The 17,669-nt window shown below is 35.9% G+C and overlaps 1 protein-coding gene across 1 annotated transcript; it reads left to right on the top strand.

Moving 5' to 3' along the window:
* The first annotated feature begins 16,595 nt into the window (after positions 1 to 16,595).
* On the top strand, positions 16,596 to 17,454 carry LOC127265995 (uncharacterized). Its single transcript, XM_051296058.1, has 3 exons — positions 16,596 to 16,770; positions 16,886 to 17,054; positions 17,118 to 17,454. Exons 1-3 carry the CDS (start codon positions 16,596 to 16,598, stop codon positions 17,452 to 17,454), a joined length of 681 nt encoding a protein of 226 aa, XP_051152015.1.
* The last annotated feature ends 215 nt before the right edge of the window (positions 17,455 to 17,669 follow it).

The following is a 17,669-nucleotide window of genomic DNA, read 5'->3' as shown; positions in this document are numbered from 1 at the left end:
GTGTACTCTGAAGGTGCATATTTTGAAATTCTCGATGATTTATATTTGAGCACCCTAAAGATGCAATGTGATAATATTTATATATATATATATATATATTTGGGACACCTTATATATAATTATTTTTACTCCCTTATTTTGTAATAATATAACATCTATGAATTTTGTTCAAATTATTGATATATTTATTTTATGATATTTCTTCCAGAAGAAATAATTATGAATTTTAAACATGCCATAATTAATTTCGGAAAAAATTATGTTAATACTGTTGGAAAATGGTGCTCAAGCAATACACCTTCGAACACTTCAAATAGGGCCAACCTCCGAAACATGATTAGTTCACAGTAATAACGACAGTCTGTCAATAGAATAAACACTGGAACACCAAAGAAATAAGGAAAACAAGGTATTTGGTAATCCGGTTTAATTATAAACCAACCTACATCCAAGAGATTCCAATCCATGAAGTTCTACTACAATCCACCTAGATTACAAAACATAATAACCACAACTCCCTCAAACCATACTTCTACAATGACCTACATTAGAAATTTCCTCCACAGGTTCAAGTTGTATGGATTCCTCATAAACTTTACCAACAGAAGCATCCTCATCTTTAATGGATTCAACTACATCGGCCATGAAAGCGAAAACCTCATCATCTTCTAAATTTTCTTCAACTCCAGCAGAACCGTCATTATCATTATCACTCCAAGTAGCTTGATAAGCTGTCTTTTTCTTTTTCTTTTTTTTTCTTTTTAGTTGCACCGTCAAATTTGATGTTCCCAACTCGATCACATCCATAGCAGGTATGTTCTTGAACTGTGATGCGAGCGCAACCGAAGGATTCGGAAACTCGCAAACCACAGGAAATAAAGAAATAGAAAGATGCGGAATTTGGTGGAAGAAATAGAGATGAAGAGGATATAGATAGAAGGATACTTTGGTTTCTTGATTCACAAGATTGATCGGATAGGCACCACGTGAGAACTAAGCAACACGCAACACAAAATCTCTAAACCAACAAGGAATAAGGAAGGATAATCTGGATTCTCGATCCACATGGTTGGTCGGATTAGCACCACGTGAGAACTAGGCAACACGCAACACAAGATCCTAAACCAATCAAGGAATGGAGTTGACGCAACAAGCGGTCCAGCACCGATTGAGAGGCGACGAACTGTCTCGAATCACTCGAAAACAACCCGATTTTGAAAGATTACCGAGGATTGCATCGCACAATCTCGAATAATCAAGCTAGCAAGAATTTCTTGATTATTCAAGAGTGATTCTTGCTAGTGTATTGTTCTTGCTAGCTTGATTATTCGAGATTGTGCGATGCAATCCTCGGTAATCTTTCAAAATCGGGTTGTTTTCGAGTGATTCGAGACAGTTCGTCGCCTCTCAATCGGTGCTGGACCGCTTGTTGCGTCAACTCCATTCCTTGATTGGTTTAGAGATCTTGTGTTGCGTGCTGCCTAGTTCTCACGTGGTGCTAATCCGACCAACCATGTGGATCGAGAATCCAGATTATCCTTCCTTATTCCTTGTTGGTTTAGAGATTTTGTGTTGCGTGTTGCTTAGTTCTCACGTGGTGCCTATCCGATCAATCTTGTGAATCAAGAAACCAAAGTATCCTTCTATCTATATCCTCTTCATCTCTATTTCTTCCACCAAATTCCGCATCTTTCTATTTCTTTATTTCCTGTGGTTTGCGAGTTTCCGAATCCTTCGGTTGCGCTCGCATCAAACTGTCTCAGTTTAGCAGACACTAAAAGCTTCTTTTCGAATCTACCATCGAACTTCCCTTTTGGTCTTCTATAACTCGTTGGTTTCTGATCAGCATATTTGTGTTGTGAGCTTGATCTAGTTACATCACCTTGACTTTTATTGTTCTGAAACTTTCCATAGTTGTGTTTGGCAACTCATTTTTCTTTTATCATCCTCAAAAGTTTTTGCCTCAACAATGACATCTCCTTATCTGATTCAATTAGTTGCATGTCTTCCACACTTAATCTTTGTAGTTTTGGATATCTCATCCTCAAGATGATTCATTTCATAGCTGATCAAAGAACCATGAAAATAATCCAAAGTCATATTTCTCAATTTTTCCGGTTTATCAAGCATAATCACTTATGGTTTTAAAATTCTTGGTGAAAGTTCGGAGCATCTTTCGCACCAGCCTTCTTTCTTCAAAATACATTCTCAAACCTTTAGCTTGATTAACAATATCCATAAACCTATTATGATATTTTGCAACACTTTCATTTTCATCCATTTTCAAAGCTTCGAACATCATTTCTACATGCTTCATCTTGGATTTCCAAACTTGGATTGAATATTCAAATGCATTCTCCAAAATGTCCTATGCTTCCTTAGAAATCTTTCATTTCGAAAACAGCTTTGACTGATTCTCGTCGACAACGTTGCAAATGGAATAAATTACTTTCGAATTAGCAATTCTAGTAGCCTTCTCATCAAAGTCCATTATCTCTACGGTTTCTTTACAAGAATGGGAATGATAACTCTTGATTTTGTCATATTTTATAGCTTATATTTATTTATTTAATTATTTATTTATGTCGAATTTTGGTATTATTTATGTTAATTTACTCTAATAATTGTATTTATTTCATCTTGTGTGTATAATATTAATTTATTAGTTTTTAGGTGTAATTTATAATTATTTTGGTTTATAATTTAAATTAAGTGATGTGTTTCTTGAATTATATTTTTAAGCATTATTTATGTGTTATTTAAGTATAAAATTTTGGCTAAATTAATTTTATTTATTATTTATTTAAATAAATATTTATAAGGTGTTTATTATTTATACAGGTGAGATAATGCTTCAAAACTTGTTTGGGAGTTCAAAACTGGCTTTAAAAAACAAAAATGGCGGCGGCTGCATAAAAATGTGAGCGGAGCAGAAACCTCTGCATGAAAGTGAGCAATGGCGGCTATGCGGAAAACAAGCGACGACTGCATTAAATATGCCCAATCTCCCTCATCTTCTGTATTTATTCCAGTCACACTACATTTATTTCTGCACTCTCCCAACTCCCATATTTAATTTCTGCATAATCACTTAGCCAATTTTTGGCTATTTTTGTAATATTTATTCTAGAACATTCTAGAAAATAGGTAGTTTTTAGTAAGTTATTAGTAATTATATTAGTTGTTATTTTTAGAGGTAGTTAGTAGCTATTTTTAGAGGTAGTTATTTATGATTATTTTCAGAGGTAATTAGTAGTTTTTTTTAGAGGTATTTAATAGTTATTTTTAGAAGTAGTTATTTATGGGCAGTTGTAACCGCAAAACTTCTAGAAGTTTTCCCCCCTATAAATATCCCCTCTAAACACCCATATATTCACCATATATACACAATAATATACATTCCAAACACTCTATTTTCTCCATTTCTTTTCTCCCATAATTTTATCTAGTTTAATAATACGAGATTTTCGGTTTTGTGTCGCGAGCAAACTGATTTTCTCCTTTTTTTTTTTTAATTCATGCATATTATTTTAGCTAGTAAAATTCCTATCAAATTTCTCCACCTCACCTTCACCCATAAATTTCATGTTCGATTTGAATTGTTCAAGTTGGATTTCGACAAGGTTGCGGAAGGTCGATAGAAGAATCGACTATTTCAGCCCTGTTTCGTATCACAAACAGATTCCGGGTAGTTCAAGTTAGCTAAGTACGCGGGAGCCTTGTCGACCTGCTTAGTTGCTGTTTTGAATTAGATTCCGATCAAAGAGAGGTATCATAGGGGTAGAGCCACTAGCGGAACGGTTGGAAGAGTAATTCATGGAGAATAGGCGGTGGTCTATTGGGTCACAAAAATTTCTAGTGACAATAGATTTTCTTGCTTATGATGTTCTTCGCCGGGTGTCGCTGAAGCCTCGTTGTAAATCCCCTAAGGTTGAGTACCAACTGAGTCGAGAATCGGCTTAAGCGAGCAAATGCGATCACATTCATTCCTCCGAGCCGCTCCGCAATTATACATATATTTTTTGCAATCACGCCATCGTCATCCCGCTCATTTCATCCATGGAAATCTAGCCATTAAGGAACACAAAAGTCAGACACAAATGCCTCGCTTCATCCTTTTCGAGATACGTATATTTTATCCTTTTTTAGTTAGATTTAATTTCTACAATTTATCTTCTTAGTTTCTTCGATTGCATTGACTCATTGCACTTTTTCTAATTAAATATAGGATATTCGCATATTCCTTGAGTTCGACCCGGACACTCACCGGTTAAGGAGATTTTTTATTTTTTACGAAGAATTTTGGAGTTACTATACAAACACGCACGACACTATTTTCATTTTATACATATATCATTTTTTGTATCTTAAAAGATATTTTTAAAAATCTCCAAAAATCTTCGATTAGGGAACATCATCTTCTCCTTGAATGGTTCTTGTGGGGTAAGACCAGGCAAACTCAATAGCATCATATATATCTTCTCTCTGAGACATCATAAATGCTTCTCCTGTTCTTCCAGGTTCGTTCCATCGAATAAAAAAGGTCAAGATGTTGAACCACCTTCCATTCTCATTTTTGTAACTGTGAAAAGATCTACTCAACAATTTAGAGAACACTGCTCTAATACCAAATATTGGAAAATAGGGCTAAACCAAAACTTTCGAACACTTCAAGTAGGGAGAACTCTCGAAATATGGTTAGTTCACAGTAATAACAACCGCTTGTCAATAGAATAAACACTGGAACACCAATTCAATAAGGAAGACAAGGTATTTGGCAATCTGGTCTGATTATAAATCAACTTACATCCGAGGGATTCCAATCCAAGAAAAGTTCTACTATAATCCACCTTGATTACAAAACATAATAACCACAACTCCCTCAACCCATACTTTTACAATGACCTATCTTGGAAATTCCCTCCACAGGTTCAGGTTGTAACACCCCGGTCAGCTCAAACTGGAGTATCACCGTCAAGCCATACCGGAAGGCTCCTTTGTTAACCAACGAACCTCACGTTTTACCGCTAAGGCTAAAATACCCAACACATGCAATTAAAATAAAAACTTAAAAGGTAAAATGCATTGGCTTATCATATAAATAAATAAAGTTCGAGTCAAAAGCATACCCCGAAAATTAGTTCAAAATCTCTTAATTCTTGAAACAATAGTAATAATTTCAAAAGCATCTTAATAGATGAGAAAAATTTAGTTTCCTCCCGATGGATCATGCGACATAGATGCATCATTAAGGAATAACAAAAGTACCATCACCTACAAAACATTTGTAGAAAAATGGTCAACAAGACGGTTGAATAAGCACAATTAATCAAACATAAATTAATACGATATATGTCGTGATTCACATGTAAATAACACAAAATCATTTGAAGATAATTTGAAGGAAATATCACATATCACGTAAAGACAACTCACACACACAAGTCTTTTAGTGTCTCCCTTATGTTTCCCTTTTATTCTTAAATAATTGTGATGAACACATCACGAAGAAAACTCCACTGGGCCTTAATTAGCACCGGATTAACCCAATTTTTCAACCTTATTACTTTGCTTGACACATCACATAATTATATGTAGCAAATATAGGGTCACAACCCTCAAGAAAAAGCTCCAAAATAGGTACATAAAAGTTCGAAGACCAAAGTACACGTAAGTCAACTTATTTATTAGCTTGCGAAGGACGCCAAACCCTCTACTCTCAATATAACATAGCAAGAGGAGATTGTACACAATCCATACCTCCACGGATGACAATCTAAAGACTATTCCATCGTGAATGGTGGACACCTCGAAATCACCGAAAAAAGGGAACCTGCCATCTCGATCCCATGACCTAGCCCATTCGGGTTCTATTTCTAGGTTATCTAGTTATCCTAAAATACTAGTATACTCTCACGTGTTTGCAAAGCACATAGGTGAAAGGCTACGCCATATCATCCCAAACAATTAACGAGTTGATTTGACTCGACGGGTAGTTTCAATTATCAATTTGAACCAATACTCAATATGCTATTAGGAAAATCTTAGAAAGAACTTTCAACCCAAAACATTCCATTTTTCAATATTTAACCAACCAATCAATAAAATCATGGGCCAAGTAACCATATTTTGCAACATAAGCAAAAGTTAAATGAGAGTTTGTAAATTTGCTCACAAAATATTATTTTTGTCTGGCAACATTTTCATTTAATAATAAAGCAAGAAGTAGAGTATTAAAAATTTAACAAGTTCATTAAAATTTTACTTTATTTTTTCCAAATAACCACTTTGACAATATGTCCGTCTAAATAGGAATAATCTAACTCCAAAAATCAAAATATTTAAAAATAACCACAATTCATTTTCTAAAAATCATAAACTAGGTTATGACAAAATTAAAATTTCTAACCCATTTCACAGATCCTTCAATTTCCCACTTAAATCACCGTAAAGATTTCTATATAAACCCTAAAGAACATTCTAATAAACTTTCTAAAGAGAAAATAGGAAAACTCAATATTTTAGAACAAACCATTTTAAAAAATCATTTGAAAGATATCACGGGATTCAACAAATGAGTCTAAAAATTATACCATATCATTTATCGAAGATTAATTTCACTTACCTTAAAAGAATAGACCAAATGGAGGAGAAAGATTCCAATTAGAAGAAGGAGGAGCTGCCGGAGGCTGGACTGGGATGAAGAACACATTATTGTTGTTTCTGCATGTTCTTTGCCCCCTCTCTCTATTCTCTATTTTTTAAAAAAAAATTAAAAAAAATAGACATCAGCTTTTTTCATTTATTTATTCCAGTTGGCCCAAGTTTTTGCCCAAACATGCTACCACCCTTAATTTTAATCCAATTTCATCATTACTTATACAAAAAGCCCAAAATAAATTAAGCCCCAAAAGAAAATTATCCGACTCCGAAAATTTTCGGCGAACTTCCGACAATTTATCTTACAGGTTATTACACAAGTTGTCACAAACTTGTACTGACAATGATCACAAAATAAGGTTGTTTAGAGTTTGATCATTTCCTCCGGTTGAAACTTCAATAACTTCGATCTCCGATGAACTCTCCGGCAAGTTACAGTGTTAAACACTTATTCAAAAAAGAAGAGTAGAAAGGACATGGGTGAGAGCATATCGAACAACATTTTCTCTCTCTAAAAAAATCTCTCAACCCTACTCACAACTAAAGAACCCTATCCTCCGGTTGGCTATACAAATTTCCTTTTCACATAAATGGCATGGGGTGTTTCTACATGATTCTGATCATATGTTGACTACCCAAATTCGTCCATTTTGTCTTGTGTAAGCATCTGAAAGATTAGACAAAAATAAACATAGACAAGTGTTGCAGTCTATGTCTGTTTGCAAAGATTGGGTAAATTTTGCAGTTTTCGGATCCTGACGACAACGGTTGTAGGAAGGTGAGTTTTGACCTTATTCCAAAACAAGTAATAGGGTATTTTTCATTCATAAATACAATATGTGATAGTGCGAAATTGATTGAAAGCTCAGAAAGAGTAATAGTATTTCTCCCATAAGTAGTACAACTTGATATCCAAAATGCACTATGTTCTAGAAATTTGCTAAATTTGAATGATATTTGCAGAAATTGATACCATATTAAGACATCGTATAAGACAAATAATGAATTTTTATTGATTAAAAAATTCATTGATGGAAAGAAATATAAATGAAAAAATTATCTTTATTGTCTTCCAGGTTATATTACACAAACCTGAGTGCAATTGAAAAATATTTAATAGATCAGAAGTCTACAAATTTTATAATTTGGCATTACGATTTGGACATTGGAGTAATATTATGGTGAGACAGATTATTGAAAATACCCATGATCATACTTTGAAAAATTAAAGGTTATTAAATATAAATGAGGTGAAATATATTGGTTGCTCAAAAGAGAAGTTAATAACTAGATCATTACCAACAAAAATTGGAATTGAATCCCCTATATTTTTAGAACGAATTTATTGTGATATATATGGGTCGGTAAATACAACATGCGGACCATTCAAATATTTTATGGTGCTTATTGATTCATCTACTTGATGTTCGCATGAATGTTTATTATTCATTCACAATTTGGCATTTACGATGTTTCTTGCTCAAATAATTAAATTACAAACACAATTTTCAGATCACTCAATAAAGATTTTTTTTATTATTATAATGTTGGTGAATATTCATCCAAGATATTTGATGATTATTGCATATCTATTGAGATTGATATTAAACATTATGTACAATATGTACATACCCAAATGGTCTAGTTGGATCGCTTATAAAATATTGCCATTAACTGTTAGACCTATGTTGATGAAATATAAACTTTCCGTACCTATTTGAAGACATGCATTTTTATATGCAGCATCACTAATAAGATTAAAATCGACAAGCTATCACAACTACTTCCTAGCACAATTAGTTTACAATGAGAAGCCTAATATATCATATTTGAGAACTTTTGGGTGCATAATTTATGTGTCAGTAGCACCACCCCCAACGCACAAAAATGGCCCCCAACGAAGATTAGAGATATATGTCGGGTACGAATCACCATCTATTATTAAATGTCTTAAACTATTAACTGATGATTGTCATACGACTCGATTTGTTGATTGTCATTTTGACGAGTCATATTTCGAAATTAAGGGGAGAAATTATCAATTAAAAAAAATTACTTGAAAAATACCTTTTAATTTTATTGATCCTTGTAATAGCCAAAGTGAATCAAAAGTGCAACGAATTGTACATTTACAAGGAATAGAAAATTAGTTGTCAGATACCTTTTGTGACGCCAACAGAGTCACTAAATCATATATACCTGCAAAAAATGCACCGGCTAAAATTATTATCCTTGAAAGAAAAATGCAAAGTGCTAATGAATCGAATGCAAGTTTGAAGCGTGACAAACTTTTAGGTTCCAAACAGAAAAAACCTTAAAAGAAAAGAGGAACAAATAAAATGATTGAGGAATTGAATGTTAATCAAAATCCTCACGAAACGAGTAGTAACATGGATCAAATTTCTGAAGAAGTTGATCCTGAAAAATTCTCCTAAAGAGAATAGAGTTAGTGAATATTAAATAAATTATGCTACTACTAGAAATCATTGGAAGTGAAAGGACATAATTATAGATAATAGTTTTACATATAATAGAACACTTGATTTAATGGAAAAAGCCGAGGATCTTGGACCTAGATCATTTGATGAATGTCGAAAAAGAAAAGATTTTCCAAAATGGAAAGATGTAATCCAGTCTAAATTGAATTTACTAGCAAAATGAAAATTTTTCGAACTTATTGTACAAACACCTGAAGATATTAAGTTTGTTGGCTATAAATGAGTATTTGTTCGAAAATGAAATGAGAACAATGAAATTGCCAGATATAAAGCAAGACTTGTAGCCCAAAGTGTTTCACAAAAACCTGGAATTAATTTTAATGAAACATATTCTCCAGTAATTGATAGAATAACATTTCGATATTTTGTCAATTTGGTACTTCATGAAAATTTGGATATACCTCTTATAGACGTCGTAACTACCTATTTGTATGGCTCAATAGGTAGTAGTGATATCTATATAAAAAAATTCATGAAGAATTCAGTATGCCTAAAGCACACGAATTAAAGTCAAAAAAATATTATTCTATTAAATTACAAAAAAAATTTATATGTGCTCAAACAATCTAGTCGCATGTAGTAAAATTGTCACAGTAAATCATTAATAAACTAGGGCTATGCCAATGTTTATATTTGCCCATGTATTTTATAAAGAAAAATTGAAGAAAAATTGTGATAATAGTTGTTTATGTGGATAATATGAATTTAATTGAAACTCTTGATGAGGTCCAAGAAGTTATTGAATATTTGAAAAGGAAGATTGAAATCAAATATTTCGGAAAAATAAAATTCTGTCTTTGCCTACAATTAAACATTTAGAAAATGGACTTTTGATCCATTAATTTGTATATACCCAGAAGGTATTAAGATGATTCATGAAGTACCAAATTTAAGTGTTATTGGCGCATTAATGTATATGACTAACCGTACAAGACTAGGTATAAATTTGTTGTAGATTTATTAGCAAGATTAGTGCAATTCTAACACAACGATATTGAAAAGGAATTAAAAATATTTTTAGTTATCTCGAAGGAACAATGGATCTCAGTTTATTATATTCAAACTCAAGATGAAATGATTAGATATGCAAATGCTAGGTATCTTTCTGACCCGTACAAAGTCAAGTCTCATACTGACTCTATATTTACTTGTGGCAATACTTTGGTATTATGGAGATCCACTAAACAAACATTAGCTGCAATATCTTCAAATTATGTTGAAATAATAGTCATTCGTGTGACTACTCGAGAATGTGTAAGGTTGAGATCAATGACACTACATTTTAAAGAACGGAAACCATTGCATGAAGAATTAATATTGTTAATACTATGTGAGAAATAAAGTAAAAATATAACAATGGTGGAAATAAAGATGACCTGAATGGAGATAATAATAATAATAATAATAATAATAATAATAATAATAATAATAATAATAATAATGCATTTTTAAAAAAATTAATCTAGTTTTTATATTTTTATTTAATAATATGAAATACTCCCAAATTTTAAAATTCCACCAAAATTTTTACAAAATTTAAATTGAATACACCCCCTTAATAATGCTAATGGTTCACTAATAGACTGAGGGATAAGTAATTCGACTAATTCACATCCAGATCATGAATGTTTGGAATCCATATTATCCAAGGAGACATTGCTTTTACTAATTCGAATTGAAGGATGATATAAAATCGGTCTATTTTCGGCATTATATCCATAGTTAGTGCATTCATCATAGTTAGCAGTTCCAGCGTTATACATAGGTTTGTGATATACATAGGTTTTTTTTGTTTGATACTACGAAAATTCCATACATAGGTTTTTTTTGTTTGATGCTACGCAAATTCCCATAAAGATTACATTAGTTATGTGTATTTGTTTGTAGGATTTTGGTTTTGGATTTGAATTTTGAATAGAATAATTCTTAATTGAAATAATTATTTTATGTGGTATAAATATATGTTGATATGATATTAGAAATATAAATTTTAATTTTAAATATTTAATGCTCCTTCCGTTGAGAAACAAATGACCTCTTTGATTTGGGACATGATATTAAGATAATGAAGTTTGATTAGTTAATAAAAGTGAATTATGATATTATTTTATTATTTTTTATGTGAGTCTTATTATTAGTAATTTTAAGATAAAAATTAATAGATATGATTAGAATAAATTTAGAAAATATATTTAAATATTTTAAAAATTATGTTTCAATAAAAATATATGCAATATAAATATTATTTTGTAGAGAATAAAATTTTATATAATACCCATATATAAGAAAAAATTACTTATTTATTTGTGTTGAGCAAGGAAAACCAATGTGTAGGATTTTCGAGAATGGACTTGTAAATAGGGCCATAAATTGGTGTATGATTCGATGGGCCTGCCAATTGTATTAAGATTTTTAAATGGGTTTGGGTGTAGGCCCAACGATCAAGGCGTTACTAAGAAATGGGCTTCTTTGAGAGGACCTTCGACTAAGTGATCGGTTGATACAGGGGTCAGACAAGGGGAGGTCAGGCAAAGGAAAAGGAGACAGTAGGCGTTTAGGTCGGTTGATATGGAGGTCGGACAAGGGAAAGTCGGGCAAAGGAAGATAAGACGGTGGTGTTTAGGCTAGTCGATACGGAGGTTGGACAAAGGGAAGTCGGGTGAAAGAAGATGAGACGGTGAATGTTCAGGTCGGTCGGTTAAATAAGGCGGTTGAGAAGCAATTGTAGTGCGGTTGGAAGAAGTTACAACTGACGAGCGGTTGTAGTGGCACGATCTGATAACAACATTAAGGCGGTTTACATAGGTTTACAAGTAGGCCTTTTTCGACCTGGAAAATGCATCTTCAATCGACATCAAATTCTATGAATTTCTTTTGGGGATCATCCTTTTACTTTTACAGTCTTTAGTGTTCTTTTCAATTTTCTTATGTATCGTACAGTGTCTAGGGATTTTCAATTTCAGACATCTTTTTAATTCGAAGATAATTTCTTTTTTCGGATTTTACTTTTTATTGTTGAAAATCTACATCAACAATTTGGCGACCAAAGTGGGAGTCGAGGCAAGATTGTTGATCCTACATCAAGAGAAAATTTCATACGATTGAGATCCGGCCGAATCATCGGAAGAATCCATATGGCAGGCTCACAGCCCCAAGTCTCTTCAACACCGGCGGGAGAAACAATTTCACCACCCGCCATGCCAAATGCAGGGGAAGCACCCTAAGCACCCATCGATTGGGTGTTTTATGTTCAACATTTGAACAATCAGCAAACTTTGGCTATGCAAAATATGTTGCGTGAGCAACAAAACCTCATGCAGAACATGCTAGATCAAGCTTTATAGGGTTACTATCCAACCCACTCCATCACCCCCAGGGATGTCACCATCCAGATTACAAACCAATTTTGCGGGGCCCTCATATGTTGACAGCACCCTTCCAAGTGCCGCTACTAGGGTCGATAGAGGAAAAACCCCTCTAACATACCCAAACAATGTTCCACTGGTCATCAGGGCTGAGCCGACCTTCCCCAGAGAAGAGAGAATGGGGGGACAGGCTCACAATCCCATTCCTGCTTGCGATCTCATTCTAGCCAGAGTGGATTCAGAAGAAATCGCTCAAGTTCTGCGGGTACATTTCGGATTGAATCCTCAAATAGTGAACAGGCCGGCTTATCAGAGGCCATTTCCAGAAAGAATAATCAATGAGCATCCACTCTCGAGGAATTATAGGCCACCTGATTTCCACTCCTTTTCGGGAGAAAACGGAGCATCGACCATTGAGCATATAGGACGTTTCACGGCTCAATTAAGGGAAGTAGGCAACAATTCATTTTATAAATTGTAACTGTTTGGATTGTCCCTCACAAGAACAACCTTTTCCTGGTCCAATCTTCCGCCAGGATAGTTGCAAACTTGGGAGGGTTTGGAAGCGGGCTTTCATGCAAGGTTTTTTAATCCTCTTCCGACAGTCTCACTTACCGACTTCTAGAGATTAGGCAGATGCCGGAGGAAACCACCTACCAGTTCATAGAACGGATACGACTGATGAAATGACGTTGCCCAACAGTCATTGAGGAGAACGCGACTACGAGAGGCTTTGACAGCCCACAATGTTGGAGATTTGGCCAGTTTAGCATCTAAAGCAGGGAGACTAGAATCCCTCTTTAAAGAAAAGGATCACAACTTCCGGCGGAATAAGGTCCAGCAGATGGCCAGTGTCGATACAGAGATGTATCCAGCAGATGGCCAATGTCGATACAGAGATGTATGCACCAGATGATGAACTAGGGAAAGTTGCTGAAGAAATGGCGGCTGATATTGTAAATGGCAAGCCTTATGTATGTTCCAAACTGAAACCCCTCCCAGGGGCAGAAGAGCGGGAGCAACCGACGTTTGATGCATCTAAAGCAGATGAAATCTTCGATATTCTGTTAGCAGATGGGCAAATTCGCATCCTAAAGGGACAGCGGTTGGCGACAAAGGAGAAAATAAAGGGAAGGTCATACTGCAAGTAGCATAACTCCTTTACGCATTACACTAACCAGTGTACGCACTTCCAGAAAGAAATTTAGAGGGCCATCAAAGCTGGACTGTTTAAATATGTGACTATGGGGGTAGAGCAGCAGCCCTTCCCAAAAGTAACTACTGCGGTAATCTTTGTGTGTTCTTCACATAACACACAAAGGGACGATGAAAGAGAAACCAAACGGAAGGAGCGTAAGCCAAAAGAGCAAAAGCATGAGCAAGATGATAAGTTCAAGACATGTGAAACCAAGGTAGCAGAGAAATGGGACAACAAGGATGGCTCTTTCGAAGTGGAGTTCAGAGACAAAATGGTGGTTCGAGATCGAACAACACGCAAGCCACAACCAGTCCATGACAAATGGAGTCAAAACAGGAAGCCTTTACCCATAGATATAGATCCACGATTTCAGGTGTGAATCGTACGCAAATCCGTAATGCTAAGCGCAGGTACGCAGCTCGGCATGAGAGGCGAGCAGACAAAGGGAGGCAGAAAATGGATGCGCCGCCTGAAAGGAAAAAACCAAGAGACCAACTACAGGAGCATCGGGAAATCGAGAGGCCTGTCAAGAAGGCCAGGTGTTTCTGTTGTTAATTCTGCAGACAGATGAACATTGATCCTGAGATAGAAGCCGCCGAAGAGGAGACCCCTGAGATAATCTTTGGATCGTTTGCTCCAGAGGAGACGAGAACTTTACATAGTAAGATAGTAAAGGCGACAAGACCATGTTCGAAGTCAGGATGACTGGTATACGGTGGTTCGAAGAAGAGAATGAACCTATCTGGGCAAGTATGAAGGACGAGGAACCATGGGCGACAATGGCTGACAGTCCCAGACATTCGCGCAGTAGTCCCCCACCTATGGTTTTTCGACCTATACCAGAAGGGGCGATCCCGCATTTGAAACCATTATATGTTAACGCTCACATCTGTGGTAAGCCGATTAACAAGGTTTTCATTGATAATGGAGCTGCCTTCAATGTTATGCCTCTCAAAACCTTGAGGAAATTGGGAAAATGAGTTGGTGATTTGTCTCCAGTTGATATCGAGATGACAAGCTTCACAGGGCAGCCAACGAAACCAGAGGGAATGATGGTGGCCCCTATTGAGGTGGGACCGAAGGTGATTTCAACTATGTGGTGGATGCTAACACCACTTACTCGGTCCTGTTGGGGCGAGATTGGATTCACGCTTCCAAGTGTGTGCCCTATTCTCTCCATCAGCAGATCATGTTCTGGAAAGGAGATCAAGTGTTCAAAATGGATGCCAGCACAAATCTGTTCGGCTCCACAGAGATTGTGGAAGAATCCGTGCTTTACTCTGAATATGTACCTCCGATCACATAGACTACTGTGGTAGATGAGTATCCCTGGAAGAGCTGTAAGCTCACTGCGCAGGGGTATGTGTTTCATTAGAAATATTTTTCTCTATTGTGGCTCTGTTGTTAGCCAAAAACATTAAATTTATTAAAGTTTAATTATGGAAGAGATAAGTGAATACGACTTGTTGATTAGGCAATTTCATTTTAACCAATTAATGGTTATATTACATGGCGATGAAGGTTCGAGCAATAATATTGATGAAGAAGAAGGCTTTCGCTGTCCTGACCTTCTGGAGAAAATAGAACATTCCTTGTCAACTCAGGATCCGCTTATTGAATACAATGTAGGAACCGAACAGATACCCAAGATGGTCAGGGTTAGTGGTTTGTTGTCTAAAAACCAACATGAGCAAATGGTGACGGTAATTCGGTACCATACGGAGTGTTCAAAGCATGGGATTATTCCAAAATGCCCGGATTGGCACACGATCTAATAGAGCATAGGTTGCCCATTAAAAAGGGGTTCAAGCCGTATAAGCAACAACCAAGAAGGATTAGTCCAGAGCTACTTCCACAAATCAAAGAAGAAATTGAGAAATTTTTTAAAGTAGGGTTCATTCGACCATGTCGGTATGCAGAATGGTTAGCCAATATTGTCCCGGTAACGAAGAAGAATGGAAAGATTCGGATCTGCATTGACTTCAGATATCTCAATTTGGCTACCCCTAAAGATGAGAATGTAATGCCCATAGCTGATATGTTGATCGATTCAGCACCGGGACACCAAAGTTTGAGCTTGATGGATGGTTATGCAAGGCATAATCAGATCTCAATGGCAGAAGAAGATATACCGAAAATCACATTCAGGTGCCCTGGTGCTTTGGGGATCTACGAATGGACGGTTATGCCGTTCGGGTTAAAGAATGCTGGAGCAACCTATCAACGGGCAATGAATACTATCTTTCACGATTTGATTGGGCAATCAATGGAGGTATACATTGATGATGTGATCATTAAGTCTACTGACTTTGATAAACATCTAGTCGACCTAAGAAATGTTCTCCTACGGATGAAGCAATGCAACCTTAAGATGAACCCAACGAAATGCGCATTTGGAGTTTCGACAGGAAATTTCCTGGGTTTTTTAGTGCATGAAAAGGGGATAGAGGTTAATGCAAACAAAACTAAAGATTTTTTAACAATACGACCCCCTCAGTCGGTCAAAGAAGTGCAAAGTTTGTTGGGTAATGTGAATTACCTGAGGAGGTTCATATCAAATGCCGCAGGAAAGTTAAAACCCATCACAAGGTTGCTAAAGAATAAAGCAATTGATTTTTCTTGGGGTCTGGAGCAGCATGAGGCATTAGAAGAAATTAAGCAGGCATTAACAAAACCACCCGTGTTGGTTCCTCCAAGAGGAGACTAACCTCTTAGACTGTATGTGGCAAACAGTTTCGATGTGGTGAGTAGTTTGTTGGCACAGGAATAGGAATACGGTAAAGAAAGGGTTATATACTACTTAAGCAAAACTCTAGAAGAGCCGGAGCTGAAGTATACCATGCTTGAAAAAATGTGTTATTCTTTAGTCTTTGCATGTACTCGATTGAAGCACTATATTTTGCCAAGAGAAACCGAGGTGGTTTCCAAAGTGGATCTGATCAAATTAATTCTGCACAGACCAACTATGCAGGGAAGATTAATGAAATGGGCGATAAGACTGACTCCCTTTGTGCTGCGACATCAACCTATCAAGGCAGTGAAAGGGCAGGTGGTGGCTGATTTATTAGCTGAATTTACGAATAGTTAACGAACAGAAGGCAAGATGGTACCTTAGATAGGTACTAGTCATTGGAAAATATTTTTTGATGGTTCTCGTTCTAAAGGACCAGGAGCCGAGAAGATCAGTCTGCAATTTCAAATGGAGGAGATGACTCATAACTCTGCAGAATATGAAGCTTTGATTTTGGGTTTGGAGGCACTCGTGGCCAAAGGAGCACAGACGGTTATTATTTATGGGGATTCTCAATTGGTTATCAATAAAGTGTTAAAAAGGTACGCTTGTAATTATCCTCATTTACGTCAATATCGAAATTTGGTATATCACTTGTTATATAGAATTGCGGAGGTGGTTATTAAGCATGTACCGAGAATAGAGAATCAACAAGTAGATAATTTGGTTCAGAATGCGTGTCAGCAAATATTTGTTGGCAACATTGATACGATTACCGATTGGAGAACAGAAATTATGGTCTATTTGGAAGCACCAAATTCTGCGACTTATATGGGTATTCGATTGAAAGCATTACGTTTTCAACTCATTGAAGGGGTTCTGTATAAGAGAACCTTTGAAGGAGTATTATTAAGGTGTCTGGGACCAGAAGAATCCATCAAAATGATGGAAGAAGTTCATGATGGAATCTGTGGAGCACACCGAGCAGGACTGAACATGTGATGGGCTATTCATCGTCTGGGGTTCTAGTGGCCAAATAAATTTGATGATTGTATCAAATTTGCTAAAGGATGTCAAGAGTGTCAGAGGCATGGCCCGTTAAATCATCTGCCAGCAGTGGAACTTCAGGCGATGATCAAACCGTGGCCATTCAAAGGCTGGGCGTTGGATGTAATAGGGAAAATTCATCCGGCTTCATCAAAGCAACATTCGTTCAT

This window comes from Andrographis paniculata, unplaced genomic scaffold, assembly GCF_009805555.1.
Source record: "Andrographis paniculata isolate CXL003 unplaced genomic scaffold, ASM980555v1 Contig74END, whole genome shotgun sequence".
Lineage (NCBI taxonomy): Eukaryota > Viridiplantae > Streptophyta > Magnoliopsida > Lamiales > Acanthaceae > Andrographis > Andrographis paniculata.
This window is presented reverse-complemented; position numbering and strand designations above follow the sequence as displayed.

Coding starts and splice junctions, on each gene's coding strand:
- LOC127265995 (XM_051296058.1), top strand. CDS start 16,596: ATGTACTCGATTGAAGCACTATATTTTGCCAAGAGAAACCGAGGTGGT. Junction 16,771..16,885: donor TCAAGGCAGTGAAAGGGCAG/GTGGTGGCTGAT, acceptor CTCGTTCTAAAG/GACCAGGAGCCGAGAAGATC. Junction 17,055..17,117: donor ATCAATAAAGTGTTAAAAAG/GTACGCTTGTAA, acceptor CTTGTTATATAG/AATTGCGGAGGTGGTTATTA.